This window comes from Nyctereutes procyonoides, unplaced genomic scaffold (assembly GCF_905146905.1).
Source record: "Nyctereutes procyonoides isolate TBG_1078 unplaced genomic scaffold, NYPRO_anot_genome, whole genome shotgun sequence".
Lineage (NCBI taxonomy): Eukaryota > Metazoa > Chordata > Mammalia > Carnivora > Canidae > Nyctereutes > Nyctereutes procyonoides.
In genome coordinates this window covers 29,414,335-29,441,785 of record NW_026575139.1, presented here as the reverse complement: position 1 = coordinate 29,441,785, position 27,451 = coordinate 29,414,335, and the positions used below count along the sequence as shown (strand labels likewise).

General features: G+C 50.3%; 1 protein-coding gene across 1 annotated transcript in view; it reads left to right on the top strand.

Moving 5' to 3' along the window:
- The window catches only part of GALNT16 (polypeptide N-acetylgalactosaminyltransferase 16), a 91,899-nt gene that overhangs the window by 49,111 nt on the left and 15,337 nt on the right, over positions 1 to 27,451 (top strand). The window contains exons 2-9 of the mRNA XM_055304161.1: positions 10,660 to 10,817; positions 14,223 to 14,321; positions 15,422 to 15,489; positions 16,229 to 16,294; positions 18,369 to 18,490; positions 20,729 to 20,816; positions 22,584 to 22,668; positions 22,948 to 23,051. Of these exons, the coding sequence (XP_055160136.1) occupies positions 10,660 to 10,817; positions 14,223 to 14,321; positions 15,422 to 15,489; positions 16,229 to 16,294; positions 18,369 to 18,490; positions 20,729 to 20,816; positions 22,584 to 22,668; positions 22,948 to 23,051 (790 nt within the window). The remainder of the gene's footprint in view (positions 1 to 10,659; positions 10,818 to 14,222; positions 14,322 to 15,421; positions 15,490 to 16,228; positions 16,295 to 18,368; positions 18,491 to 20,728; positions 20,817 to 22,583; positions 22,669 to 22,947; positions 23,052 to 27,451) is intronic.

Here is a 27,451-nt window from a genome sequence, read left to right as displayed (position 1 = left end):
AATTAAAGTTCGTGGGTTTTTTTTGTTTTGTTTTGTTTGGGGTTTTTTTGAGATTTTTATTGTAGGGGCACCTGGGTGGCTCATTCAGTTAAGCATCTGCCTTGGGCTCAGGTCATGATCCCATGGTCCTGGGATCTAGTGAGTCAGGCTCCATGCTCAGGACGGGGGAGGTCTGCTTCTCCCTCTCCATCTGCACCCCATCCCCACTGCTCGTGCTCTTTCTCTCCTCAAATAAATAAAATTTTTAAAAAAGAATCTTATTATAAAAGAATACTTATTTATAAAAAAAACAGGCTTGTATAGAGGAAAAGGTAAAATTCTTCAGTCTCCCAGCCCATCCACTCCTGTGCCACCTTCTGGAGGTGAACACTGTTTACCAGTTTGCCATGTATTTTTCCAGATACATTTATGCATTTACATATGCATGTATTTATGAACTATTTATACAAAATGAATCACAATGTATATACATAACTTATTCCTTCTTTTTTTTTAAAGATTTATTTATTTATGATAGACATAGGGAGAGAGAGAGGGGCAGAGACACCGGAGGAGGGAGAAGCAGGCTCCATGCCGGGAGCTCAACGTGGGACTCGATCCTGGGACTCCAGGATCGCGCCCTGGGCCAAAGGCAGGCGCCAAACCGCTGAGCCACCCAGGGATCCCCATTATTCTTTCTTTTTAAAAAAATTTATTTATTTATTCATGAGAGACACAGAGAGAGAAGCAGAGACACAGGCAGAGGGAGAAGCAGGCTCCATGCAGGAAGCCTGATGTGAGACTCAATCCCAGGACCCCAGGATCACGCCCTGAGCCAAAGACAGATGTTCAACCACTGAGCCACCCAGGTGTCCCAAGATTTTTATTTTTAAGTAACCTCTACACTCAACGTGGGACTCACAACCCTGAGATCAAGAGTCACATGTTTCACCAACTGAGCCAGCCAGACACCCCTAGGTTCTTTTTTTTAATTTAAATTTTGAGCCACCTAGAATTTATTTTGATTTAAGAAATGAATTCAGCTTTATTTGTTTCCATATTGTCTGGTCACTTTCCCTAACATCATTCACTGAATAGCACATCTCTTCCTTTCCCCTGCCATTTGAAATGCAACTATATCTTGTGCCAATCCTCCATATGTACTTGGTTCTATTTCTAACCCCTCTGTTTTCTTTTATTGATTTGTTTGGCTTTATACCAGTAGTATCTTGCTATATAAATCTGCAGTCTTTCATATGTCTTAATATCTGGTAGATATATTCCCTATCTTCAATTTTCTTTTTCAGATTTTTCCTGATTATTCACTCGTGTTTAAATTCTTCCGGCTAAATCCTCTTCTCTCCCCCTCACTCACTCCCTTTCTCTGTGTCTCTCCTGAATAAGTAAATAAAATCTTTAAAAATATATATCTGATAGGTTCAAGTTCAGTAGACTGAATATGAAGCACTGGAAGTGCAATGATAACCTACGAACACTGACACATTACACCGGTGTGATCTGCACCATGTGTTGGCTGGAGGGTGTTTGGGGGGTCTGGGGAGCCCTGAGGTGGCCCCGTCTTGGGCGGTTCTTTCTGCTCCCTTCCTTTCTCTCGGCTGCAGGCTGCAGAACGTAGCAATGTTGGGGTGGGGTTGGAGGGGAGGTGGTACCATCCAGCGGATGAGAACCTGAACAGGAATTGGCCTTGTCCTTCTTTTCTGTGACTGCAGCTACAGATCATCAGCACTGGGACGCCCGGGTGGTTCAGTGGTTGAACGTCTGCCTTTGGCTCAGGGCGTGATCCCGGGGTTCCGGGATCGAGTCCCACATGGAGCCTGCTTCTCCCTCTGCCTGTGTCTCTGCGCCTGTCTCTGTGTCTCTTATGAATAAATAAATGAAATCTTAAAAAAAAAAAAAAAAAAGATCATCAGGACCCTGAGGAAGTGCCTGGCGGAGAAGACCCAGGAGGGCCGGGACTGACCCAAGGAAATTTGGTTATGTGCTGTTTTGGTCTAATACAAATGCTTATACTTTTCATTTTTTCCATGTCCTTTCTAGCCAGAGCAGAGAAGTGTTTCCATGCCCATGTCAAGCCAAGAGATGACAGCACTGGGCAAGTCTGCATCTGAGCCATGAGCTGATGCTCTGCACCCTGAGCCCAGTGGGGAGGCAGCCTCCAGCCTGCACTTGTCAGGGCTTGCTTGTGTTCCGGGCACCAGAGGCCAGCTTGTTTTGGAGCTGAGGGACTCAGAATCAGAAGGGGGTGCCAAGCACATCTGTGCCTAGGAGTAGTCTGAAGACATACAGAGAAAGCTTTGTGCTGAGGTCCTGCGGCCAGACAGCCTCAATTCCAGGCCTGGTCCAGCCATTCAACAGCTGTGTGACCTGGCATGTTATTTTATCTCCTTGTCCCTCAGTTTCCACTTCTGTAAAAGCAGAATCAGAGGAGCACCCATTTGGCAGGACTGCTTAAGCTGGAAATAGGCATCTAGCCTAGCACCCAGTTCATAGTAGGCCCTCAGGGAGCAGTGGGCATCAGCTCATTACTGCAGGAGAGGCCTCATTGCTCCTTATACTCGACAGCAGCGGTGACGGGGGTGGGGTGTGGGGTACTGCAGGGTTCCAGTACCCTTCACAGACCTGGGAATGCTCTTCTCAAGCTGGATAAACCGAGCTATCCCACTGCCGGTCCCTAGCCTTGCCCACCTTCAGACTCACTCCATCCCTAGATGAGCTCTGGGCCCAGCAGAGTGTGGAAAATGGGACGTGGAAAGCTTGATTGGACTTGGAATCTCCCTGAACCTGAACAGAGTCCATCTGGGGAATGCACTTCCCCTCTTTCTTGATGAGACCACTGGTGTCATATAGCTGTGCGGTTATTAGCATCCCTGGAGAAATCAGGTGGTGGTGGCAAATCTAACTGGAAGCCCAAGGTGGACTTTCCAGGCAGCCCTTACCCTGTGTTCCTTGGTATGTAAGCAAGCTAGAGCCTCTAGGGCCTGTGTTGCAAGGTTGTAGTTTCTATAGTAACAAGGAAGGCTCCAGCTGAGTTCCAGTTGGCTCTGCTGTTGGTGAAGCAGTATAAACAAAGGCCAAAACCCAGACTCAAGGTGAGGCTCCTTGGGAAGGGGGTCAGGGGAGATAGCCTCCAAGGTCCCTTCTAGTCCTTGGTTCTGTGATTTCACCAGCCCACAACTAGTGCTTGCTCACCATCTGCATCTATATAAAGCAGCAGCTCAGCCTGTTAGTGCATTGGGACACCAGGAGGGCTTTAAGAGCTCTGGATACTAGCCTCCCACCTCCAGAGATTCTGAGTTGGTCTTGGGTAGGGCTTGGACATAGGGATTTCTAAAATCTTCCATTTCTTTGGATTCTAACATGCCGCCAAGGCTGAAAACGAGTGGTCAAAAGGCAGGCGAGCTAATAATGATTAATAATTATAATTTATGTTGCAAAAAAAATAATTATAATTATAATTATAATTTATGTGTCAGACACTGTGCTAAGTGCATTATCTACATCATCTCTTTTAATCCCCTCAATAAGCTCCATTTTCCAGATGAAGAAACATGCTCAGAAAGGGTAAGTGACTTCCCAAGGCCAGAGAGCAGTAAACACCAGCGTTCTATCCCAGAGCCATCAGGCTGGTAACCCTTACATAACTGCTTTGGAGGCCATGTGAAAGGGGAAATGGGGACATGTCTGGATCAGGCCCCTGAGGGACCCTCAATACCCTAGGCGAGGTTTCCTGTACCCAAGCCAAGGTCCCCAGCCCTATGCCACCCCCAGCATCTTGTCTGGTTGGATAGGAGTGCTGGCAGGCCAGGCGGGGTTGGCTGCTTCCCCAGAACCCAGTGGCTTGTGGGGAGGCCCTATGGGACCCACCTTTTCATTTGGGAGAGGTGGAACCTGACACCTTGCGCTCAGAGCTGGTGAATCATGTGCTCTGTTTCCCAGCCCTCCTGATGAATGGCAGCCTTTCAACTTTGGACACAGCATCAGATGAGATTTTGTTCCCAGGGGAGTGAGGAGTGGTTGGGAATCACATTTTGTTCACCAGGTGTTTGGGGTTTAGAGCAGACTCAGGAGCCATCCATAAAATAGAACCAGGGCCTTTTTATTTGTAGTTTCATTGAACTTGAGTGAAAGGCCAGCCCAGCAGGTACCTGTTTTACTGGCAGTAAAAGGAAATTAGGCAGCAATTATTTAAAAGGAGTTTGAGTTGTTTAAATCTCCAGTTTAGAGGTGCATGTATGTTTTAAAAGAAAGTTTACAGGGCTGAGGGATTTGGGTTGAACCCTTTTTGATAAAAATGATGTGGAAAATATTTTCCTTTCTCATTTGAAACCTTTCCCTTTGCTGTTTGTTTCCTAAATTTAGCAGTCAAGAAGAAGTAAGCAAATCTAGGTGGAAAAAAGACTGAAGCCAGCCAGGCAAGATTCAAAGTTTAATTGAAGTGACGGACTGAAAATAAAACTCTCCAAGATGAGAAATAATTCTCCCCATTTTATAGAGCAGAGTCATTATTTCAGCTTAAACGATTTCATGTGTGACTGACCTTGTTGGACGTGGAAGTACTGGGTCGGGCACTTCCCAAAAGGACAGACTAGGGGGTCTAAACGTCAGCCAAGAGCTCTTGGAGGTGGATGGTGGGCTCTGGGAGGCCCAGCAGGCTGTCACTCACCATCTCCCAACCCTCCTTCCTTGCCAGGGCAACTCAAGGGACTAAGTTGTGATCCAGATGGAACCCCCCTACCCCAAAGCCTGACCACAGTCAAGGCTGCCGGAGAAGGCTCAAGTCACTGGGCCAGAGGCCAGCCTGGTATCTTAGAATGGCTGCCACCAAACTGTGTCATTGTCATCAGCGGCTCATTTTTTGGTTTTTATTTCTTACTTTAGAAGAGTGGTTTTCTATTCATTGGAATGACTGAGGGACTGACATCTCTGAATTTTTTATTATTAGAGAGGATAGTCAACTCAAACTAGTTTAAACAAAAAAAGGGGGGTGGGTAGTCCTAGGTGACTCAGTGGTTGAGAATCTGCCTTCTGCTCAGGGCATGATCCCGGGTCTGGGGATGGAGTCCCGCATCGGGCTCCCTATGGGGAGCCTGCTTCTCCCTCTACCTATGTCTCTGCCTCTCTGTGTCTCTCATAAAATCTCTTTTTAAAAAAGACAGAGAGGTAGTAGATAGGTAGGTAGGTAGGAAGGTAGATAGGCAGATAGGTATAGATGGATACCAAAAGATCCAAGATGAATTTGTATCAGATATGACTAGCTCCAGGGGCCCTCAAATAGTATCATTATAGCCCTTTCTTTCTGTCTCTTGGCTATGATTGTTTTTTCTTGGCTTCATTCTCCAGACAAAATTTCTCCATGTAATAAGCAAGAGGACTTGCCTCCCAGGCTTAGCAGTGATGACAAAAAGAGCTCATCTTCTGGAAAGGTCTCAGGGTGGACTCTGATTGGCCCAGATTGAGTCAAACGATAATTGCTTCACCAATCTCTGTGTCTTGGAGTGTGGTGATAGATCAGCCTATCCCGGTGGCCCGCCCCCACTCCCCCCATGGTGGTGATTGAGGTGTTGGTGGGACAGGAGGATAGTGATTAACAGTCCTGTCAGGAGATATGAGTGGGAAGAAGGTCCCCAAGGCAAGGAGAAACTACCCTGCCACCAAGTTGGTCCACCTCAGTTCCAAGTAATGTGTGTTAGCCAAGTGCGTGTGTGTGGGAGGGAAAGGGGACTAATGGGGTCATGACAGCTCATCACTCATGTATTCATTAGCCATTGATTTTGAATCCTACCAACAGGCATGGTTCCGGGTTTTAGAATCCAGGATTAAACAAAACAGATGATCTCTGCCCTGGTGAATCCTATATTCTTGTGGGGAGAAGCCGTCAGAAAGATAAAATAACTAAGCAAAACGCACATAGAACATCAGATGGCCCTAGGCGCTGTAAGGCTATTCAGAACAACTCAAGAGGTTCGGGAATGTGGGGCTGGGATCATAGTGTTACGGGTAGGGGTTAGAGAAGGCTCACAGAAGTGAGGTTTGAGCAGAGCCTTGCAGAGAGGTGAAGGAGGGAGCTACCCAGACATCTGGAAGAGCCTTCTATAAAGGAGAAGGAACAGAAGGGTTGAGGGGAAGGATACCAGCCGGCTCAAGGAACATAAGGAGGTTAGTGTGGCCAGCACAGAGCAGAGAGGGGCAACTACAGAACCTGAGCCCAGGAGGTAACTGGGACCCCACTCATAGAGTGTCCTGGGCCCCTGTGAGCTCTGGGGCCTGTGCCCCGAGGAAGAGCAGAAGCCATGGAAGGTCATGTGATGTGTCAGAGGATCCCTTTTGTTCGCTATCGTTTTCTCCCCTGTTGATTATAGGGAAACTGAGAGCTGTGACAATATGTAGGTATTCATTCATTTGTTCATTCACTCATTCATCCCTTTACTCAGCAAACATCCACTTAGTACCCACTATGTGCTGAGTGCTGGGAGCCCAAAGGTGGAGAGCTCGCAATCTAGTGGAAAAGAAAGAGAAGTAAAACACAGATGTCAGTGCCACGTGATACGTGAAATCCACAAGCAGCTCCAAGCACCCTCATCCCCTCCAGAAAGGGCAGCAGTACGAGTCCCATATAGTGGCTCCAACTGGCTCCAAGCCCAGGATCTCAGGTCTCTCAGGCTGAACCAGATATAGCTCCTCATGGTCCTGCAGCCTAGAGCCAAAGGATGCATTTACCCGTCGCCAACGTGCTTAGTAAGCAGTGTGGGTGGGAAAACAGGAGAATAGCTACTCACTTCCCCTTTAGAAGAGGGGAGAAGGGGAATAGCATTCACTGGCCACCAGTCTGTGGTGCACACACCATCTCTGGACTCCTGTTCCAGCTAGGGTTGGGGTGGAATGGGCTTCCATGGCCAGTTCTCCAGCTACCCATGATCGGAGGCTGAGAGTGAGGACTTCTTCATGATTTTCCATGGCCATGGGATGGCGGAGCAGAGAGGGGTGATCTTGGTTCCTAGATTTCTCTTCTGGGTCCATACTGCTTTAGGTTATTTCCATCTTCCCAGCCTCTTACATAGTGTCTGCACATACTAGACTTGCAGGAAATATTTATTGATTTAGCATTAGTGGGGAGCCCATAGGACACCGCTGTGGATGCTCAGGGCAGTGGTCTTGGTCAGGCTGTGGCACATTGAGGAGGACATCATGGATGACCCCTGCATGTGTTACTTGGAGGACCAGGAGGTCAAGACTGCCCACCTCTGCAACAGCCAATGCAGGAGAAGAGCAACTTTGGTCTTCAGTGATGAATTCTTTTTGAGGTGTTAAGTTCAAAGGCCTGAAAGTCTCAAGAGCAAAGAACCAGGCCAAAGGAGGAGAGTTTCAAGAGCTGGGAGGAAACCAGCTGCAGTATGAGCTTTGTATGAGCTGTGATGTGGGTGTGTGAACTGGTTAGATACCAGGTAGAAGAGCTCTGGGTTGGGATGGGGTGAGGCCGGGGAGGCGCTGGATAGAGAGGAAATTAAAGCCCTGCAGAGGTCACATCCTAACCTTCCTCAGTGTCCCCTCCACTTGGCTGACTCGGGGCCAACAGATGTTTCAACTCAGGCCCCACAGATGCTGGGTCAACACAAAAGCAGAGCTAAGCCCTCTGGGAGGGAGCAGGACACCCTTCCTCCCAAGGTGGCTCACAGGTGAAAGCTTTAACCTTGGAGGACACTTGGAGTGTCACAGGCTGTGGGTCTGCAGGAGGGAGCAGCAGACACTTCTGAACAGCATCTTTGAGGATGTCTAGCTCAGTTCTGAAGCCCTGAAAGGAACTCTAATGAACCTTGGCCTGAGCCCTGCTCTTCCACAGTATTCTCTACAGCCCTGAGGAAGCTTCACGTGAGGGAAAGGCAGCAGGCTGGGGATGGGGGAAGAGTCTAGAAGCCTTCTTGCCCTTGGCACAAGGGAGTGCTCAGCGGAGCTCTGCTGAATGAATGGGTGGCTGAATGAAGGATGAATGAATTCAAACATTCTTAAACGAATGAATGAATGATCAGATAGGCCTTAGAACTTGTGGAGGAGAGCCCCAACGTCTGGTAGATGGGCCACTCTCAATCAATGTTTATTGTGTGATGGGGTGAGTGTGGGATGAGGACTCAGAGGTTTCTTCAGCCCACAGAGTGGCCAGAAGTCCTAAATAAATAAACACGGTTATTTCCCACAGTTGACTTGCAGGATAATTAAGTGGCATACTCTTCCTTTGGGAGCTTCTGCAGTTTTTCTTTTATTTTACTTCAGACATCAGCTGAAGACTGCTTTCCATTTCTCCGATCTGGTCTGGGAAGAATTGTGGGGACGACGGGGCGGGGGAGTAGAGTTAGCGCCATCCTTCTCCCAGGTGGGAAGGACACAGAGGTCCTCTCATGCTCACTCTCAGAGTTGGACAGCTTGGGTCCTTCTAGCAATCCAGGGTTCGAGTCAAAACATTCTCCCTCTACCTCTCTCCTTCATTCCTTCCTTCTGTGTTTTCTGAAATGGATTTCCAGCCCACATCTGTCCAATCTCTGGCATGGCACCAACTCTGAATACCAATCACAATGTAGCAGTCGAAGCCATGGTCACCATCCTGAGCATCTGTGTGTTTCATGGAGTTGGGTCCGGTGAACACGAGGAAACTTCCCTCACTGGCTCTGGTGTCAGGGTGCTCAGGGGCTGGCTCCCAGGATGGGGTGCACCTAGAGGCTGGAACAGAACTGAGTGGCAGCCCTGAAGGAGATACTTGATCCCTGGAGCCTTCTGCCTTCCTGTATGGTGAGGCCCAGGGCCAGGCTTTCAGGGGAACATGGACACCCTGGGCCACTGTGGCTGTTCCCCAACATTACCGAACACCTCGGTCTCCTCTCCCCAAGATCCAGCTGCCTTGCAGGGACCATCCCTCTAGGGCTAGGCCTGTGATGGAGTCCTCACGCAGAGGTCCTGTGTACGGACCATCCTCACCCACCCTGCCTCTGGGGGCCTGCAGCTCCAGCATAGGCTGCTGGGCAGGTGGAAGGGTTGCAGCCAGGATATGCTCAGTGTTGATGATGTTTCAAGGCACTCTGGGGAACATCCGGCCAGCAGTTTGGTTCAAATAATGAGATGTCAGGATCCATCCATCTATCCATTCATCTCAGATGTGTCCCTTCCCAGGGTCTTTCATGGGGGGACTTTGGGAGCACCGAGTGGGGTGTGTCATCCATCATTCCCCAGCACTTAGCACCGGGGAGCCAGCGGCTCTGACATGAGGCTATTTCAGCAGCAAGCACCTGTCCCTGAGAAGATGCATCATTGTCTGCATTTGCGGTCTGGCAACTCTGGCACAAGTCAGGAAGGGCCTCCTTGTCCTTCCAGGTAGCTCTCTGTGTAGCTTGTCCAAGCTCTGGGTCACCTCCTGCAGGCCTAGGCCATGGTCAGGCCAAAGTTCATCCCTAGGAGAAGACTCTAGGTTGCTTGGCTACCTCTAGCTTGGTTGGTGGTTCCCCTCAGGACACCTCATCTCGGGGGTCACCTTCTCCAAATCCAGCAAAGAGCACTGGTAAAGAGAATGACCTTCAGGGTCAGAACAATCAGTTTGAATCCAGAACCTGTGACTTATTATCTCTGACCTTGGGCTTTTTTTTTTTTTTAAGATTTTATTTATTTATTTGACACACAGAGACAGCATGTACAAGCAGGGGGAGCAGCAGAGGGAGAAGGAGAAGCAGAGTCCCCACTGAGCAGGGAGCCTGATGTGGAGCTCCCAGGACCCTGGGATCATGACCTGAGCCAAAGGCAAATGCTTAACCAATTGAGCCACCCAGGTGCCCCTTACCTTGGACTTTAAAAAAAATAAATAGGGGGTGCCTGGGGGGCTCAATTGGTTAAGCATTTGCCTTCGGCTCAGGTCAGCGGTTTGGCGCCTGCCTTTGGCCCAGGGCGCGATCTATCTATCATGAATAAATAAATAAATAAATCTTTAAAAAATAGACTTCGGGGATCCCTGGGTGGTGCAGCGGTTTGGCGCCTGCCTTTGGCCCAGGGCGCGATCCTGGAGACCCGGGATCAAATCCCACATCAGGCTCCCGGTGCATGGAGCCTGCTTTTCCCTCTGCCTGTGTCTCTGCCTCTCTCTCTCTCTCTCTCTCTCTCTGTGACTATCATAAATAAATAAAAATAAATAAACAAACAAACAAACAAATAAATAATAAAAAAATACACTTCATGGTTTTTTAAAATTTTTTATTTATTTATGATAGTCACAGAGAGAGAGAGAGGCAGAGGGAGAAGCAGGCTCCATGCACCGGGAGCCCGACGTGGGATTCGATTCCGGGTCTCCAGGATCGCGCCCTGGGCCAAAGGCAGGCGCCAAACCGCTGCGCCACCCAGGGATCCTGACTTCATGTTTTTAGAGCAGTTTTAGGTACATAAGTTGAGCAGAAAGTACAGAGGGTTCCTATATGCTCCCTGTATACAGGGGTTACTGTTTTTAACCTTCTTGAGCCTCGGTTTCCCTATCTGTACAATGCGGGAAATAATGATCTCTTGCTCACAGAGTTGGGATAAGGTACAGCGAGGTAACAGCAGCTGGCTCCTGCCTGTGTGGTAAGACCTGAACACACAGTGGCTACTTTATCCTCCTGCCTGTGACCCCTCTGATGCTGACCTTTGTCTCAGGTGACAGGAACACCCTCCAGAGGCTTCGATGAGAAGGCGTACCTGGCAGCCAAGCAGCTGAAGGCCGGAGAGGACCCTTACAGGCAGCATGCCTTCAACCAGCTGGAGAGTGACAAGCTGAGCCCGGACCGAGCCATCCGGGACACCCGCCATTACAGGTACAGCCTCCATGGAGCTGCAGAGGAGGCAAAGTGTAGGGAAGGGCCGACCCCCGTTGGCTTACTTCCTTGTAGTCAACGTGGGCCTAAGAAATGAGAAAGATTTCCTCAGACTCAGTCTGGTTACTGAGACAATCAAACCCTCAGCTTCAGTTGTTCTCCTGACTCCACTGTTTCTCGGAATTCCTGGGGACCGGAGGGGGCCAAGGAGGCTCAGCGGGCGCCACAGGCCCCTCAGCACCTCAGTCTTGAGCCCCACTGAGAGCAGGCTGCCAGGGAGCCGCAGGGAGGTCGGAGGGAGTGGGTGAGCCTGCTGGTGCTGCCTGAGGTGAAGGGGGCCACCAGCCCTGCCCGCACCATGCAAACAGTGGAGGGCTGTGCACTGCCCCATCAGAAGCCCTTTTCTTCTCTCCTTCCGGCCCCGCTGCCCCACTTCCTCAGCAGTTCCCAGAAATGCTTCCCAGCCTCCCTCTTGGGCCTCTCAGTGTGGGAGGCGGGAGAGGCCCCAGAGCAGGACCAAGGAAACCTTCCATGATGATCCCTGCTCTGACTCTCCTCCATGTGAGTGACCAACCTTGGGCAAGCCATCAATGCCCCATCCTTGGTTCAGGCCCTCGATGTGTCACGTCTAGGTTATAGTCGCCATTTCCAGTCCCCTCTTCTGGCCCTCACCTATGGGAACAATCTGAGGTCTTTACCTTGAAGTGCAAGCCACCCCTCCTGGCCCTGAGCCTCTGCTCCTTTTCAGCCAGCACTCAATGCTCCCTTATTCCTATACCCCGCTGTCCTCTCTTGTCTATACACACACGTTTCCTCTGCCTACACCCTGCCCCCTCACTTGCACCTGCACGACTCCCCTCAGTGTCCTGTCCTCCAGAGAAAGCTCCTTGCCAGCCCAGGCTGGTTTGGGGGCTTCCTCTGTGCTCTGTGCAGATGGGGCAGTGAGGGCCTATTGGAGCAGACTCACCCATGTGTCTGCAGTTTTGAGTGACCAACATGGGCTCTTGGACCTGCCTATGTACGTATCACCTGCCTGGTCCTGGTCTAAGTGTAGGTGGGGATGATGCAGGTCAAGATTGCTTTTCCTTCTGAAGCAGTTACTCCACGGCACAGAAGGTATATGTGAGATAAGGGTGCAGGAGGGGACATGCTTCTAGCACCTTTCATGTTGCTCATGGAGGTGTGCCTGAAATCCAGTGGGCTTGGCAGCCTGTCAAGGTGAGATGAACATGGAGTTGGGGGTGCCCCAGACTGTCCCCACTATATTGGAACCCCAGCACTGCCAGCCTCCAGAAACTCATGCTACCAAATAGGACAATAATCCTGCTACTTGGAAAGGCCTCCACCCGGGTCCAATGGCCAGCTCAGATCTCAGTTCTTTCTCAGTCAGTCCTGGTGCAGAGTTCGCCTGTGCTCTGGGGTCTACAAGGCTATATCCACACAGCTCTACTTGGAGACCTTTCCTGGCAACCCTGACTGTGGCCAGCCTAGACCCCAAGGCCTGCTTCTATGAACCCACATCTCTGAACTGATCCAGGGTTAGCCTGAATCACCTTTGCCCTCCCTCCCACTGAGTTCCCCTCATACCTTCTCAGGTGTTCACTGAAGAAATTAAAGGAGGAGTTCCTCTTGGGGCAACACATGTTTTAAAATGTGTTCAATCCAATTCAAATCCAAGGCAAGGGTGGTGAGGCTGGCCTCCCTTCCTGCCCCAGTATTGCCGTCAGCCCTTCTGGAAGCCCGAGGTGGATCTGGGTGTGTGTGCATGCCAGCGCATGTGTGTGGAGGTGGAGCAACTAAGGTGCTGGCTTTCACATGGTGGGGTGAGCCATGCTCTTCCCTTTGGCCCTCCAGACTGCAGCTTCTGCTGGACTCCAAACTGTCAGTCTAGTTCCTAGTCCAGCTCTCAATCTCAATCTGTTCCCTCAAGAGGAACAGAGAGACCAGGCAAGACAGACCTACCAGCATCATAAATGCTGCCCACCAGCCCCAGACTTGAAACACAAACATAGGACAGACCTCTTCAGAGGCTCTTGACTCCTGGGATAAATCCCCATCATTATAGTTGTAAATCCCAGAGAAATGCAGAGTGGAGTGAGTTGGAGGGGGCGGACTGGGAGGAGGTCAGGTCCACCCTCCAGATGGGGTATAGGTAGGTTGGCCACTTTCGGGTGGAAGATGGACATTACTATCCAGATTCTCTCCTATCCGGGCACCAGATGGTTGGGGTTCACAGTCAGGACCTGGTCCCTAGAGGTCAATGCTGGGAGCTGGGAACCCAGGAAGTGGCTGTTTCTCCCAGCACTCCCCATCTCAGTAGGCCAAGTCCACTCCCACCCTGCAAAACTACATGCCTCTGGGAGGATGCATTCAGGAAGCCTGGCTTCTCAGGGGGCAGAGGTGCATTTCCCCTATACATGGAGAATTATTTTAAAGCCTCCCAGGATTCCTCCCATGGGGGTCCCAGGCTGGTGCAACTCCTGCCTTTCTGACCCAGTCTGCTCTGCGGGGCAGGAAATGGGCCTGGGAATTCAGCTGTAAGCTGCTGTCAGTGGAGTGAATGCTGGAATGAAAAAACCATTACTGCTGGAATAGTCAGAGAGCAATTGTAATAAAGAAGATTGCCGTGAAAACCAGCTGCCTTCCCGCCGGCCCCAGGAGCATGAAGAGACAGGGCTGAAGGCTGGCAGGAATGGATTGTTTTAATTCCTTTTCCTGAGGAGGGGGAAGCCAATGGCTAAAAATGTGGTGTGAGTTGGAGAAGAGGAGCCCAGAGCTGCTGCGGGAGGGAGCAGGAACTGCTCTGCGGGCTTCTCGGGGCTTCTGTGTGCTCCAGGAGGAGTGAGGCTGCTCCCCTGCCCGGGTCACCAGCCTACTGTTGATGCTAGGCAGTGAGAGGGAGGGAGTCACAGCAGGATAAGAGAGGGGTGATTCCTCGCCAGATCCTACAAGTGCGGTGAGCCAGGAGAAGAGAAAGAAGCTACAGGGTGCCAGACATGGAACAGGGGCTGTTCCCCCCTCTCCCCCATTTTGTCTCTCTCCAGCAGGCCCGGAGTTCTGTCTTCTGACCCAAGGCTGGGTTCCCCAGCCTGGAAGGGTGCCTGCCTCCACATGGTGGTCAGAGCCCCCCTAAACACTTCAGTGATGGGGGCTCCGAGGCCTCTAGGTCTTCGGTAAAGATGACTGGGCCTGGGAAGGTGCCCCAACCTGTGGCTTCTCTCCAAGGACTCCAGGCCGGTTGGGCTGAGTGAGGTGGACTATGGGCGGAGAGGGGCAGGGCACACCCCTGGCTGCAGGCTTGCCTTCCCTGTCCTACCTGGGGCAGCAAGCTGGACAGAGAAAGGCCTCGAGCCTGCCCTGTGGATATTCTCACCGTGCCCTCTGACCTCTGTGCTCCATTCTCAGTTGCCCATCTGTGTCCTACTCTGCGGACCTGCCAGCCACCAGCGTCATCATCACCTTCCACAACGAGGCCCGCTCCACCCTCCTGCGCACGGTGAAGAGGTAAGCCCCATCTCACCAGTGCTGCTCCCCGAGGAGTTCTCAGGAAGATCTGCCTGGCTGGGGGGGCGCATTGAGACAGGGTGCTGGGCCAGACAGCATGAAGATCTCACCCAGTGGGAGGGGAGTCCTTGTCCTTCCGAGAAGCTGGAGCTGAACAATCAGCAGGAAATCCAGTTGTCATTGGGACACACAAACACAAGGTCAGGTCCCCCAGGACAAGGGCAGATATTCAAGGAGCCATGAAGCCATGAGGGAGGGACATGAAGCCTCAGGTTGATGGGATGTCCACCAGTAGGTGCCGGTCAGCGATTCAGAGGGAGGTGTCCCTCTGTCCTCCTCAACTTGGCCCTGTGGTCAAGTTTAACTCCTACTCACACCATTTCTTTTTTCTTTCTTTTTTGTTTTTTAAGATTTTATTTACTTATTCATGAGAGACACATAGAGAGAGGCAGAGACATAGGCAGAGGGAGAAGCAGGCTCCTTGTAGGGAGCCCCATGCAGGACTTGATCCCAGGATCCCGGGATCATGATCTGAACCAAAGGCAGATGCTCAACCACTGAGCCACCCGGGCACCCCTCACCCCATTTTGTTAATGAGAATAGGATTTGGATTATTCCAGGGATTAAAGAGGCTTGGATCTCCTTTCTTCCCAAGGAGTAGAGGAAGAGGAAGGATGGTGGGAAGGAAAGTTAAGGAGATTCCTTTTCTGGCAGGCAGTTCCAGGGCCAGCTGGGTGCTGCCCTCCCCACCCCTACACCAGGGCAGGGTTTGTTAAGCCTAAGCCATAGGAGCAGCTACAAGTCGTCTTGTCTTGACCTCTAAACTGAGGCAGTTCCCACAACCAAACTGAGGCAATCCCACAATCTGGCACAGGTCCCTGCAGGTGCCTGCAAATCCAGGCAGTGGGGTCAGCCAGGTCCTCGGAAGAGCCTGAGGACCACACCGCTCCTCAGCCATTGATCAGGACAGGGGAGTTTTTTGAGAAGCTGCTCTTGGAGAGTTGCTGGCCCCTGAGCTGGGTGCAGGGGATCCCTGTGGCAGGGAGAGGTAAATGGAAGGTGACCCCTAAATCCAGGCTCCTCTGTCCCCATCACTCCAGTGTCCTGAACCGAACTCCAGCCAGCCTGATCCAGGAGATCATTTTAGTGGATGACTTCAGTTCAGACCGTAAGTTTCCACCTCCTATTATTTGCACCCTTCCGAACCCTCATTTTCCCAGAATGTGGAGGCCGCCCTGGATATCATGGGCAACCTCTGCCCCTCCCCCTTCCACCCCCCACTGGGATCTTTATTCCTTTGTAGGTGCCCTCCCTGACTGTGCTCTCAGGTGCCAAGAAAGGGGAAAGAGAGCTGTTGTTTTCATGGGACACCAGTGAGATGACATTTTTTTTAAATAAAGATTTTATTTATTTAATTCATGAGATACATAAAGAGAGACAGAGACAGAGGCAGAGGGAGAAGCAAGCTCCATGCAGGAAGCCTGATGTGGGACTCAGTCCCAGGACTCGAGGATCACGCCCTGAGCCAAAGGCAGACGCTCAATTGCTAAGCCACTCAGGCGACCCGAGTGAGATGACATTTTTTTAAAAAGGCCGTATACTGAGGATTGTCCCTTAAGTGTGGCTGCGCTGGTGTTGACCTGGCTCTGTGCGGACCTGCTGGTGCTCTCTGGCGCCCCCTGGGGGGCAATGCCCTAAGTACAGGCGGTCCCCAGTCTGGCCTGGGAGTGGAGCACAGGGCAACCCTTGGCCATTGGAGATGACCATGCTCCTGTGCACCTCCCCAGCCCCAGCTCTTTCCCTGGACCTACTATGAGACACCTTCTGGGCAGTTCCAAGGGTGACCAAACCCCTTTTGGTCTGATGCCCATATCTGAATGAGCTTGCTTCCTTCTGTTCATCTTCAGCTGAAGACTGTCTGCTTCTGACCAGAATCCCCAAGGTCAAGTGCCTGCGCAATGATCGGCGGGAAGGTATGTTCTTAGACCCTGGGTGCCATCACAGACCCATTTTGGTCTAGACCACTGAACCTTCTTTCTCCCTTTTGACACCGTGTCACATGAAGCCAGCGTGCTCCTGCTGCATTCCTGGTGGCCAGGACCAAGGTCTGTGGAAAGACCCTTCTGCTATCCCAGGTCAGCCCCTGTCACGACATGATGGTAGGCAAGTTGCTCTACATCTGGCTGCCTGGGTTGTCTCTTGAGTTAATAATAGTACCCTTTCTGCCTTGCATGGCTGTTGTAAGGGTTAAATGAGATAAGCTCTGTGGAAATGCTTTGAGAAAACCAGAGGGCATTATCAAGCAGATGCAACCTCAATTCCAATTGAGAGGTGTTTTGGAGCATCAGCCATGGCATAGGATTGTACATGGCACTCTAGGAGGCACAAAAGAAGTATAAAACATGGTCCCTGCCCTCGGAGAGCTTATCATAAGGCTAAGGAGTCAGGATCCACCACAGGGACATGCTGGTCGTGATGATATGGGGGTCAAATGGAGACCCCAGGAGGGGGCATAGATGGGGCACTGTGAAACAGGTGAAAGAAACAAGGCAGGGCAGTCCAGGTTTTAGGACTCTGCAGCCACAAGCACTGTTCAGGCCTGGGTACACCTGTAATACTAACAAGCCCTCTTCCTGAGTGCTCACCCACAGGAGCCATTCCCTTTGCCTGTGTCCTTACATTCATTCCTCATAACAACTCATTGTCCCTGTTTTGAACATAAGGAAAGTGGGTCTTAAGGAGGCTCAATAATTTGCCCAGGGTGATGAATAGAGGAGCCAGAATTCCAACATGGAGGAGGGAGGCCACCCTTAACCTCCCTCTCCTCCTCCCTGCCTGGGAAAATCTGGATCTGGTCAGCAGGGGAAATGGCACAGTGAGGGCAGAGAGCAGAGGACCTTGGAAGCCAGAGAAAGGCAATTTAGACCTGATAAGGCAACTAGTAGGGAGCCACTGAAGGTTTGAGAGAAAGAGAGAGAGAGATGTGAGGGGCATAATTAAGAAAGACCAGTCAGGCCAAGGAGACCTTCTAACTGGCATGGAAGAGGCCAGAGAGAAATTTCTCCTAGGCACTGGGTTGTAAGTGCCTTTAGACCTAGGAATATAGTGTTTCCTGGGGCTTGCCCAACACAGGTGTAAACTTTTATTAAGTGCTTTCTAGCCACCAGTGGAGTACAAGAATGGGACAGATGGATGGATGGATACTCCGATGGATAGAGGCAGAGTACAGGGCAGAGGTATGGCCAGGGAAATCTCTCCAAGAAGCAACTACATTCTGAGCTCTTAGGGCACCAATGGCTGCTCTGTCAGCAGCACCAGATGGGCCTCCTCTCTCCTCACCAGGCAAGTGCCTAGCCCTGACTGGGGAGATGCCAAAAGTGAGGCCGTTCTTTGACTGGCTGCCAAAAGTGAGCCATCAGCAAGACTGTTTGAGATGAGGGTGGAAGCAGACCAGAATCTAGCATGTGTAGGGCTCCTAGACACAGGCCCTCTCCTGCACAGGTGGGGATTATTTTCTCTCGGAGTTGTTTAGATAAGAAAATCCAGGCTCAGAGAGGTTAAATAACATGCTTAAGGTAAGTGAAGGCGCTGGCATACTAACTCCAGCCTGACTTAGTCTAGAACATTCTCACCAGGTCGCACATGATGATGCAGCTGAAAGGGATGGCCTGGAAGTCCCTGCGGTGGGCGGGGGGATGGGGGTAGAAGGGAAAGAGTTATGATTTCTGGTTTTCTTTTGGTACCAAAGCACACTTTATTGCACTGTCCACTCACCCCTGACTGTTCATCAGTGTGTTCCCAGAGCCCAGAACAGTGACCAGCATGCAGAGGGCATTCAGAGAATGACCTTGGAGCAGTGATAGTTGATGAGTGGATGAGACAAAAGAGAGGGAGGGAGGAAATAATCAAATACAAAGTAAAGCTCAATCATGGTAACTCAGAGAAAGCCTTGGCCCCTGACGGGTGCAGAGCCCTGAGACTTTGAGGGATGATGGGGAGGCAAATTGACCCCATCTCAGCACCAACCCCTGTCCACTCCCATGGCAGGGCTGATCCGGTCCCGAGTTCGTGGGGCAGATGTGGCCACAGCTGCCGTCCTCACCTTTCTGGACAGCCACTGCGAAGTGAACACTGAGTGGCTGCAGCCCATGCTGCAGCGGGTGAAGGAGGTGAGTCCCTGTGTCCCTGGGGGAGCTCTGTCCCTTGGGATGGGCCCACCATGTACTTGCTGTTAAGGGTGTGTGAATGGTCTTTGAAGTTGGATAGGCAGAATAGGGGGCTAAGTGGTCTGCTTCCCCCAGAGTGACTTCATGTTCGTGAGCTTTCTCCTCTGAAAATGGGGGTAATTATAATATTTGTCTCTTGGGGTTACTATGAGAATTCATGTGGATGAGAGCTTGGGTGAGCTAAAAGCTCCTCCCATGAAGAGTGGTGGTGTTTTCCTTCTGGGGGAGGTGGGTTCTGTGCTGGGGCAGGGGGCAGCTTTGGGTCAAGGCTGGGAAGCCTGAGAAGGAGGGAGGCGATGGGGAATGGTGTTCTCAAGGAGATATGAGGACAGGGGGTCCCCACCACGTGCTAGTGTTTGCTAAAAAGGGGAAGGGTAGGACAGGTGGAGGGAAGGATGAGGTGATTACAGATCAACCGTAAAAAAGACAAGTAACCCAACTTAAAAATGGGCAAAGGATTTGAATGGACATTTCTTCAAGGCAGATACACAAATGGCCAACAAGCACATGAAAAGATGCTCAACATTATTCAGACTTCAGGGAAATGCAAGTCAAAATCCCAGTCAGATACCATTCGATACGTACAGGATGGCTGTAACCAAAGGATGGACAATATCCAGTGCGGGCGAGGATATGGAGAAGTAGGAGCCTTTTCACTCATCGCTGGTGAGAATGTAAAATGGTGCAGCCACTTTGGAAAACAGTCTGGCGGTTCCTCAAAAGTTTAAACATGGAGTTACCACATGACCCTTCCACGACTGGGTACATACCCAAGAGACATGGACACATACTCCACACAAAAACTTGTACAGCAGTGTTCAGGGCAATATTATTCGGAATAGCCAAAATGTGGAAACAGCCCAAAGGTCTGTCGATATAGCCATACCATAGACTATTATTCAGCCATAAAAAGGAATAAAGTACTGATTTAATGTGGATGGAAGCATTTCCGTAAGTGAAAGAAGCTGATCAAAAAAGGCCACGTATTATATGATTCCATTGATACAAGATGTCCAGAATAAAACAAAGCCATAGAAACAGAAGAGAGATTAGTGGTTGTCAGGGGCTGGATTCCTTGTTGGGGTGAAGAAAATATTCCGGAATTAGATAGGGGTGATGGGTGCATAATCTTGTGAATATACTGTAAGCCATCAAATTTGTATATTTTATCATTCATAGTGGTGAATTTTATCAGATGTCAATTATGGCTAATGAAATTGCTATAAAAATGAATTATATCTCAGAATAAAAAAGTCTATAAAAAGGTGAAGGCGAGGCCCCCACAGAGCTCTGTGAGAAACCATGGGTGGTCTCCCCTGCTCCGCCTCCTCCCAGGCTTCCGCGGTCCTGAGACGAGTTGTGAACTGAGGACATAGTGAGGCTCCAACTGGCAGGCAAGAGGATTCTGAGGGTCAGCACAGAATGCGGGGAGAGAAGAGGCTCTGTCCTGGGTCCCTCTGTAGAGGGAGAGCGAAGAGCGAGGGCTGATGACGGTTGATAGTTTTGATAGTTTTTTATACAATATAAGCTACCAACAACATCACTACCCACCCCTCCAAAAAAGAAAAAACTAGTAAACCTAAATCTTTAGTAAAATGGACATTACCCACCAATGTTTTGGAGGTGGATTTGTGACTAGGAGGATGAAGGGAGTAGTGAATCTGACCTAGAAGCAGATGCGGCATGAGAGAGTGACACCCAGGTTGTATAGGGAAAGGAGTCCCGGCCCTCAAGCTGCCAGGAAGACTCGACTCAGACATGTACAAAGGTGGTTGACAATTAATAAAACAACAATTCAAGCCAGCAACAGAAGAGTCACCTCAGGCAGCATATGATTCGGTGCCCCAGGAATTGTCTGGCCTGTACTTGGGAGAGCAGCTTAAGAGGAAGAAATCCTCAGCCTGCCTCAATCAGGCAGGGTTTCACTGAGGAGGTGAGATCCCAGCAGGGCTCAGCATGATGTGAGAGGAAGAGGCTGGGAGAGCACTGCGCCCGTGGGACCCAGGTAGAACCTTCCAGGAGCCTGGATGTGATGCTGCAGGACAGCTCGCGCGAACCCGTGGTGTCCTACAAGAAGGGCCAGGTGCCCCAGGCCTCGGAGAGAACGTCTTCCCAGAGCAGGCAGCTAGGCCTTTCTTCACAGAGTCCCTGGCCTCACACCATCTCTCGTTCCTCGCCTAGGACCACACCCGTGTGGTGAGCCCCATCATTGATGTCATCAGTCTGGATAATTTTGCCTACCTCGCTGCCTCTGCTGACCTTCGTGGAGGTGCGTCCATCTCCTGGGGGAGGGCTGTAGACTTGAAAGGGGCCGGGGTGGGCAGTCTAAAGCCTTGATGGGGTGCTCTTCTTCCCCGCTATGCCAGAGTGTCTCACACCACCCCCTTACCTCCAGAAAATGAAAAGGGATAGCGTCAAGCCGTCAGGTTCAGGACAAAGCCCTCTGGCACAATCAGGGACAGAGCCAAGCTAGTCTTTTGTCTTCCTCTCCGCACAAACCCTGACACATCCTTCCCAAATGCTGTCAGCCCAGGGAGCATGCCCACAAGTCCTGGCAGGAGGACATGATACGACAGTGTCTTGAATGAACCCCTGGTGTGTATGCCTGGAGGTGGTTCTGGCCCCAGGCTGGTAGCCACATATGGCTATTGAACTCTTAACATGTGACCAGTCTGAATTGAGATGTGCTGGAAGGGTCAACTACACACCAGGTTTCAAAGTCTTAGTATGAAAGACTGTAAAATACCTCATTGTTTTTTATATTGATTACATGTTGAAACAATAACATTTTGGTTATATTGCATTAAAATATAGTGTTCAAATTAATGTTGTATGTTCTTACTTTCTGATATGGCTACTAGAAAAATTTAAATCACACATATGGCTTGCATTTCTGGCTTGCATCAGACTTCTTTTGGACAGCTCGGGTCCAGACTTTACAGCTGTGTTGTCCAATATAATAGCCATATTTGGCTATTTAAATTTTTCAAAGATTTTATTTATTTATTCATGAGAGACACAGAGAGAGAGGCAGAGACACAGGCAGAGGGAGAAGCAGACTCCCTATGAGGAGCCTGATGCAGGACTTGATCCCAGGACCCTGGAATCCCGCCCTGAGCCGAAGGCAGTTGCTCAACTACTGAGCCACCCAGGTGCCCCTGGCTATTTAAATTTAAATTAATTACAACTAAATAAAATTCAAATTCAGTTCCTTAAGTTGCACTAGCCACATTTCAAGTGCTCAATAACCCCACGTGGCTAGTGCCTACCATATTGAACAGTGCAGATAGAGAACATTTCCATCATTGCAGAAAGCTCTATTGGACAGGCTGCACTAGAGAATCTGTTGTTAGGAGCTAGTGGGCAGAGTGGTTTTCCTATTTGGGGCCCAGCCTTCCAAAAAATTGAAACAGCTATTACTTAGGTCTTAGAGTTGAATGGGATTCTGAAGGGAGCCAGGCATTTCTCCTGTGGGGAATCACCTCAGGGCCTTTGCACTTGCTGTCTCCCCCCCCCCCCACCTGGACTTCCCTTTCCCCACTCCATAGATCAGTCCATCATTCAGGTCAAATGTGATCCCATTAAATGAACTAGGGGTGGTGGAAGGGGAGGAGGGCGGGGGGTGGGGGTGAATGGGTGACGGGCACGGAGGGGGACACTTGACGGGATGAGCACTGGGTGTTATTCTGTATGTTGGTAAATTGAACACCAATAAAAATTAATTTATAAAAAAAAAAGTGATCCCATTACAGAGACTTTCCTGACTACTCTTACTAGAATGGGCACCTCTCTTCTTTATTTTTCTTTTAGCACTTTTCACCTTTGACTGGCAGATTATCCTTTTACTGATTTACCTTTGTAGTCTCTGTCCTACCCAGTAGATTGAAACTATGAGGGCAGGGACCTGTCTCATTCTGAGTGAAGGAACGACTGCATGAATTGCCCAGTGCCCTCTGTGAGCTGGGCTCTGATCAAGAGAGACCGAGGGCATTAGGTCTGCCCCCAAGCTCTGTCCTCACCCCACTCTATCCCTTAGGATTTGACTGGAGCCTACATTTCAAGTGGGAGCAGATTCCTCTGGAACAGAAGATTGCCCGGACCGATCCCACCAAGCCCATAAGGTCAGTGCTGCTGCGGGCTCTGCGGACACCCTTCCTTCCCTGGGTTGGGGTCCTGGGAGGCCACTGGGGGACCATCTCAGTTGCTGGTGCTCCTGAGATTGCACTAAGTGCTGACTTGGTTCTGGGCCCCAGGGACAGGGAAGACAGAGGCCAGGGAGCTGCCAAACATCCTGCCCCTGCAACTCTGCAAGCCAGGGATTCTGGGGGCAAGTGGCCCATCTGGAAGGGCTCCCAGCTTAACCAGCTTACGCATGGCTTCATTCCTCTCCTTGCTCCCAGGACCCCTGTCATAGCTGGAGGAATCTTCGTGATTGACAAGTCCTGGTTTAACCACTTGGGAAAGTATGATGCCCAGATGGACATCTGGGGGGGTGAGAATTTTGGTAAGTTGGAAATAGCAATAGCAATTACAACAATAATGGGTAACCCTGCTCGAGCACCTTCTGTACATAAGGCCCTGTTCTATATGTGTAATTAATTCGTTTAATGTTCACAACTCCTGAGGTAAATACTATTATATCTCCATTTTACTGATAAACTGAGGTACAGAGAGGTTAAGTAATTAGTCCAGAGCCACACAGCTAGTAAACAGAGATTTAGGTGGCCAGGGGGAATGTGTGGTCACATGGCTAGACATGTATGTGGAAAAATAAACTGTAACCAGGGCTGCAGCTTAAACACACGGCTGCTTCTCTTCCAGAAAAAGCCAGGGGTAGGGTGGGGGGTGCAGCAAAGTTTGGCTAAATGTCAGCAATGGGGGCAGACGGGCCTCGGTGCAAATCCTGGCCCTACCGCCCACTAGCTGTTAGGCCCTGGACAAGTTAAAGCCTCCCTCAGCCTCATGTCCTCAAGAGGCTGGCATGAGTACCAAATAAGAGAGGAGTTAAAATGCGTGGCGCACTGCTGGTGGCCGTTGTCATTACCTATGGCGCTAGAGGAGCCCTCTGGCTCCAGCAGGAAAGGCAAGAGCCCAGTGAGCCCCCAGGGTGGCCAGGGAGGTTCAGTTAGTTAAAGGTCCGATACAGAAGGAACATGGGACATGGATAACATAAGGGGGTCTACTGAAGACCCTATGCCCACAGTGTAGGCAAGCTTTAGGGAGCCACAGGGACAGCTTAGTCCTGGGCTGGGCTGGTGACTGCTGCGAGGTGCAGCCACTCCTAGTTCTGAAGGATAGGGAGGGAGTGCCCTCTGACAGGAGCTGCGGTCTTGGGGCACCTGTAGGCAGCCCACAGAGCCCAGGCGGTGGGTGTTGGAGGATAAACACCCACCCTCATATTCCCCTCCTCCGACTCTGACTGACCCTGCCAGCCTGCAGGAGGGAAGCCCACAGTGCAGCCCACGCGGCAAGGAGCGGGGTGAAGGATGGGGAACAATCCGGGGCTCTCCTGTTCTTTGCAGAGCCTTTTGTTTCCTTCTTCATCCTCACCAGTTTTCTTGTGAAGTAAATAGGGCTGGTGGTATCCCACCCATTTGACAGGTGGGAAAACTGAGGTCAACGCTGCCTTCCAGATTTCAATCGGGAAGGTCCATATCTGACAGGTTTATGTACTGCTCCTATGAGAGCCACTGAAGTGTTGTGAGGTGTGATCAAAGCGAATTCTGTGTTTCTGGAAGGTGAGGAGCAACTCTTCCTTCTCTCTCCCGATCGGGACACAGAGGAGCAGTGAGGCTTCTAATAGGTCATCCAGAGGCGCCTGGGTGGCTTAGTCAGTTAAATGCCTGCCTTTGGCTCAGGTCATGATCCTGGGTCCTGGGATCGAGCCCCACATTGCGCTCCCTGCTCAGAGGGGAGCCTGCTTCTCCCTCTGCCCTTCACCCTGCTCTCATGCTCTCTCTCTCTCTCTCAAATAGATGGATAAAATCTTTAAAAAAAAAATTGGTCTGATCCTAATTCAAAACCAACTGGAGTGGAATCAGGCGTGGAATGTTCTCCCCTTTGTAACTTACTCTTGGAAACCATTTGCAGACAGGCATTTGGAGAAATAAATTCTGGGAATTGGGGTACACTGACTCTTCCATTCTAACCTCCTTTCACATGTCTTGGGCCCTTGTTTGTCCTCAGTCTCGGCCTCAAAGGAGCTTTGGCAAAGCAGGTTTCCCGTAAAGACTCAGATAACTGGGAAACTAATAGTCTCTCCTACATCCAGGAGCCTTTTTCTTTTGTCTTTTTAGTCTTCTTTTTTTCTTTCTTTCTTTTTTTTTTTTAAGGCTGATGATTGACAGAGAAACAAGTAAATGATCAAATGGCTAACTTCAAATTCTGCCTGAGGCAAGGGCTCCATGGTTGGGGAACTTGAAAGGTGAACCACAGAGTGGTTCTGGGAAGGGTTTTGTTTCTTAGAAGAAATTCAAAGAAATTTCTAGGCTAGCCATGGTGCTCAGATGTTTAGCTGCTGGGAGCAGTTTTGAGCCAAGAGAGCCCTGCTGCTAGTGGGTTTAGGCCTTTCATTTTTATTCTTTTGTTGAAGGAAGGGAGGTGCCCAGACTGAGACTCATTCCCGTGTCCTCTCAGAGAGCGGAACTCCAGCACCCCAGAGGCCACCGTATGTGGAGGTGGCAAACATGAGAACCTTGGGATTCCCACTTGAGGTCCTTTTAAAAGGTAGTCAGATTGTGGCAATCCTCTGCTCATGACCCTGCAAGGACTGTCACATCACTGCCATCAAAGCCCACAGTCCTCACACCATCTGCCCTGCCCCCACAGCATACCAGCAGCTCTGCCCACATTCTCCTGCCTCTCCCACTCGGCCTCACTCAGCCCCCCACCCCGCCACCCCCCGGCCACCAGCCCTGCCAGGCCTCCCTGTGGCCCCTGGAACTTGCCACCACTCCAGCCTGTACGTCTTTGCCCTGCTGGTCCTTCTGCCTGGAATGTTTCTCCCCAAAGAGCTGTATGACTTGCTTCTTCACCTCCTTCAGGTCTTAGCTCAAATGTCCCCTTATAAGTGAGGACTTCGCAATCAGTCTAACTAAAACTATAGCCCTCCCTGCTCCACTGGTGTTCTTCAGCCCCTACCTGCTTCATCTGTCTCCACTGGACTTAATGCTGTCAGACAGACTACACATTTTACTCATTTTCTTGTCTACTTGCATTTTTGTTTCTTATCTTAGTGAGTTCCTGTCTCCCACCCATGAGTGTGGAAGGATTCTAGAACAGTGTATGACACATAAAATCGGGTACCCAATACAATTTTGCTGAATGAACTAAGGAGTCTGGTTTAAACAGTGCAGCTTGTTGGACAAAATGTGAACTTGACATTGTAATTCTGCAACAGAGAGTTTGTGTGATCCTGGAGAGGTTAACATGTTTGGGCTTCCCAGACCTGATTAAAAACATAGGGACAGGGATGCCTGGCTGGCTCAGTCTGTAGAGCATACGACTCTTAGTCTCAGGGTTGTGAGTTTGAGCCCCACACTAGGCATGAAGCCTACTTAAAAAAGAATAAATAAATTTTAATATTTAATAAGTATAAAAGCAAGCAAAACCATATGGGGATGATAATACCAGCTTCATATGCTTGCTGTGAGAATTAGACTTGGGTTATAGAGCATGGCACATAGTAAATGCTCAGTGCTCAGTAAAAGGGCAATGTTTACTGCTTCTTACTGTGTTGTGGGTAATGACCGTAACAGTATGGACATAATGGGCTGGTGAGATGAAGTGACTTTCCTAGCATCACCAAGTTGGTCCAGCAGAAATCGAACCAGAATGCAGCTCTCTGTCTGTTGGCCGACCTAGGGAAGCCCATCAACCTGGTTGATTGGCCAACCCTGGTATGCCACATACCCAGCCCTGGCCCCTGGCCCACGTCTGGAAGTTGTCTGATGTACATAGGCTGGCCAGAGGTGGGCATTAGTCACTGCAGGGGTGGGAGTCGGCCCTGATGAGCTGCACCAGGTAAGAACCCCAGGCCTGGCCAGGGACCATGAGTGTCCATACAGCCAACTGGGGAGTATGGGCAGAGGGACCAAGGCTGGAACTCATGAGAAAATGGCCTTTTTTAAAGAAAATTCAAAACAAAACAAAAAACAAAGGTTGTGTATTTTCTGGGACAGGAAGGAGATGTTTTAATGTCACAGAGTGTCTGTCCCACTGTAGGGTTAATATGAAACAGTAATCAGAAGAGATTAGGTTCAGCCAGCTGCTAAGGCGAGTCCTTGCCAAAAGTGATAATTGTTGAGTCAAGAAAAGAGTCGGCAGTTTGTGATGTCCCCCTTCCAGGAAGCAGAACAGCCCCTTGCACCTCTCAGCACTGAGGGACCACAGTTGCCCGCAGAAGCTCATTCAGCATCCCCACCACTATCAAAAGGAAACCAGTGGTAGCCTGTACATGGAGACCCCCTGCGCCAAGAGGGAGGTCTGGGGCCAGAAAGACCTGCTGGAGCAGTCTGTGGCCAGGCTGATGGTCTGTTTTCCAGCCTCGTGGATGCCCAGAGCTGACTGACAGGCAAATGCATTCTTCCTTAGCAATGTCTGGATGGGGCTTTCTAGTCAGAGGCTGGAAATGATGCCACATTTGATTCAGTTTTCCTTCTCCTCATGGTCTTTGTGTTGCTTCAGAGCTTTCCCCACTGCTCTTCCAGGGCTCAGAGGCAGGCAGTGTATAGGGGGGTTGGCGTGTATGTGTGTGTGTGTTGTGGTGTCTGTGGGGTGGGGTATGTGGAAGGGGTGTGTGTGTGTGTGTGTGTGTGTATTGTGGTGTCTGTGGGGTGGGTATGTGGAAGGGATGTGTGTGTGGAAGAGGTGTATGTGTGGTATGTGTGTGTAAGATGTGTGTGA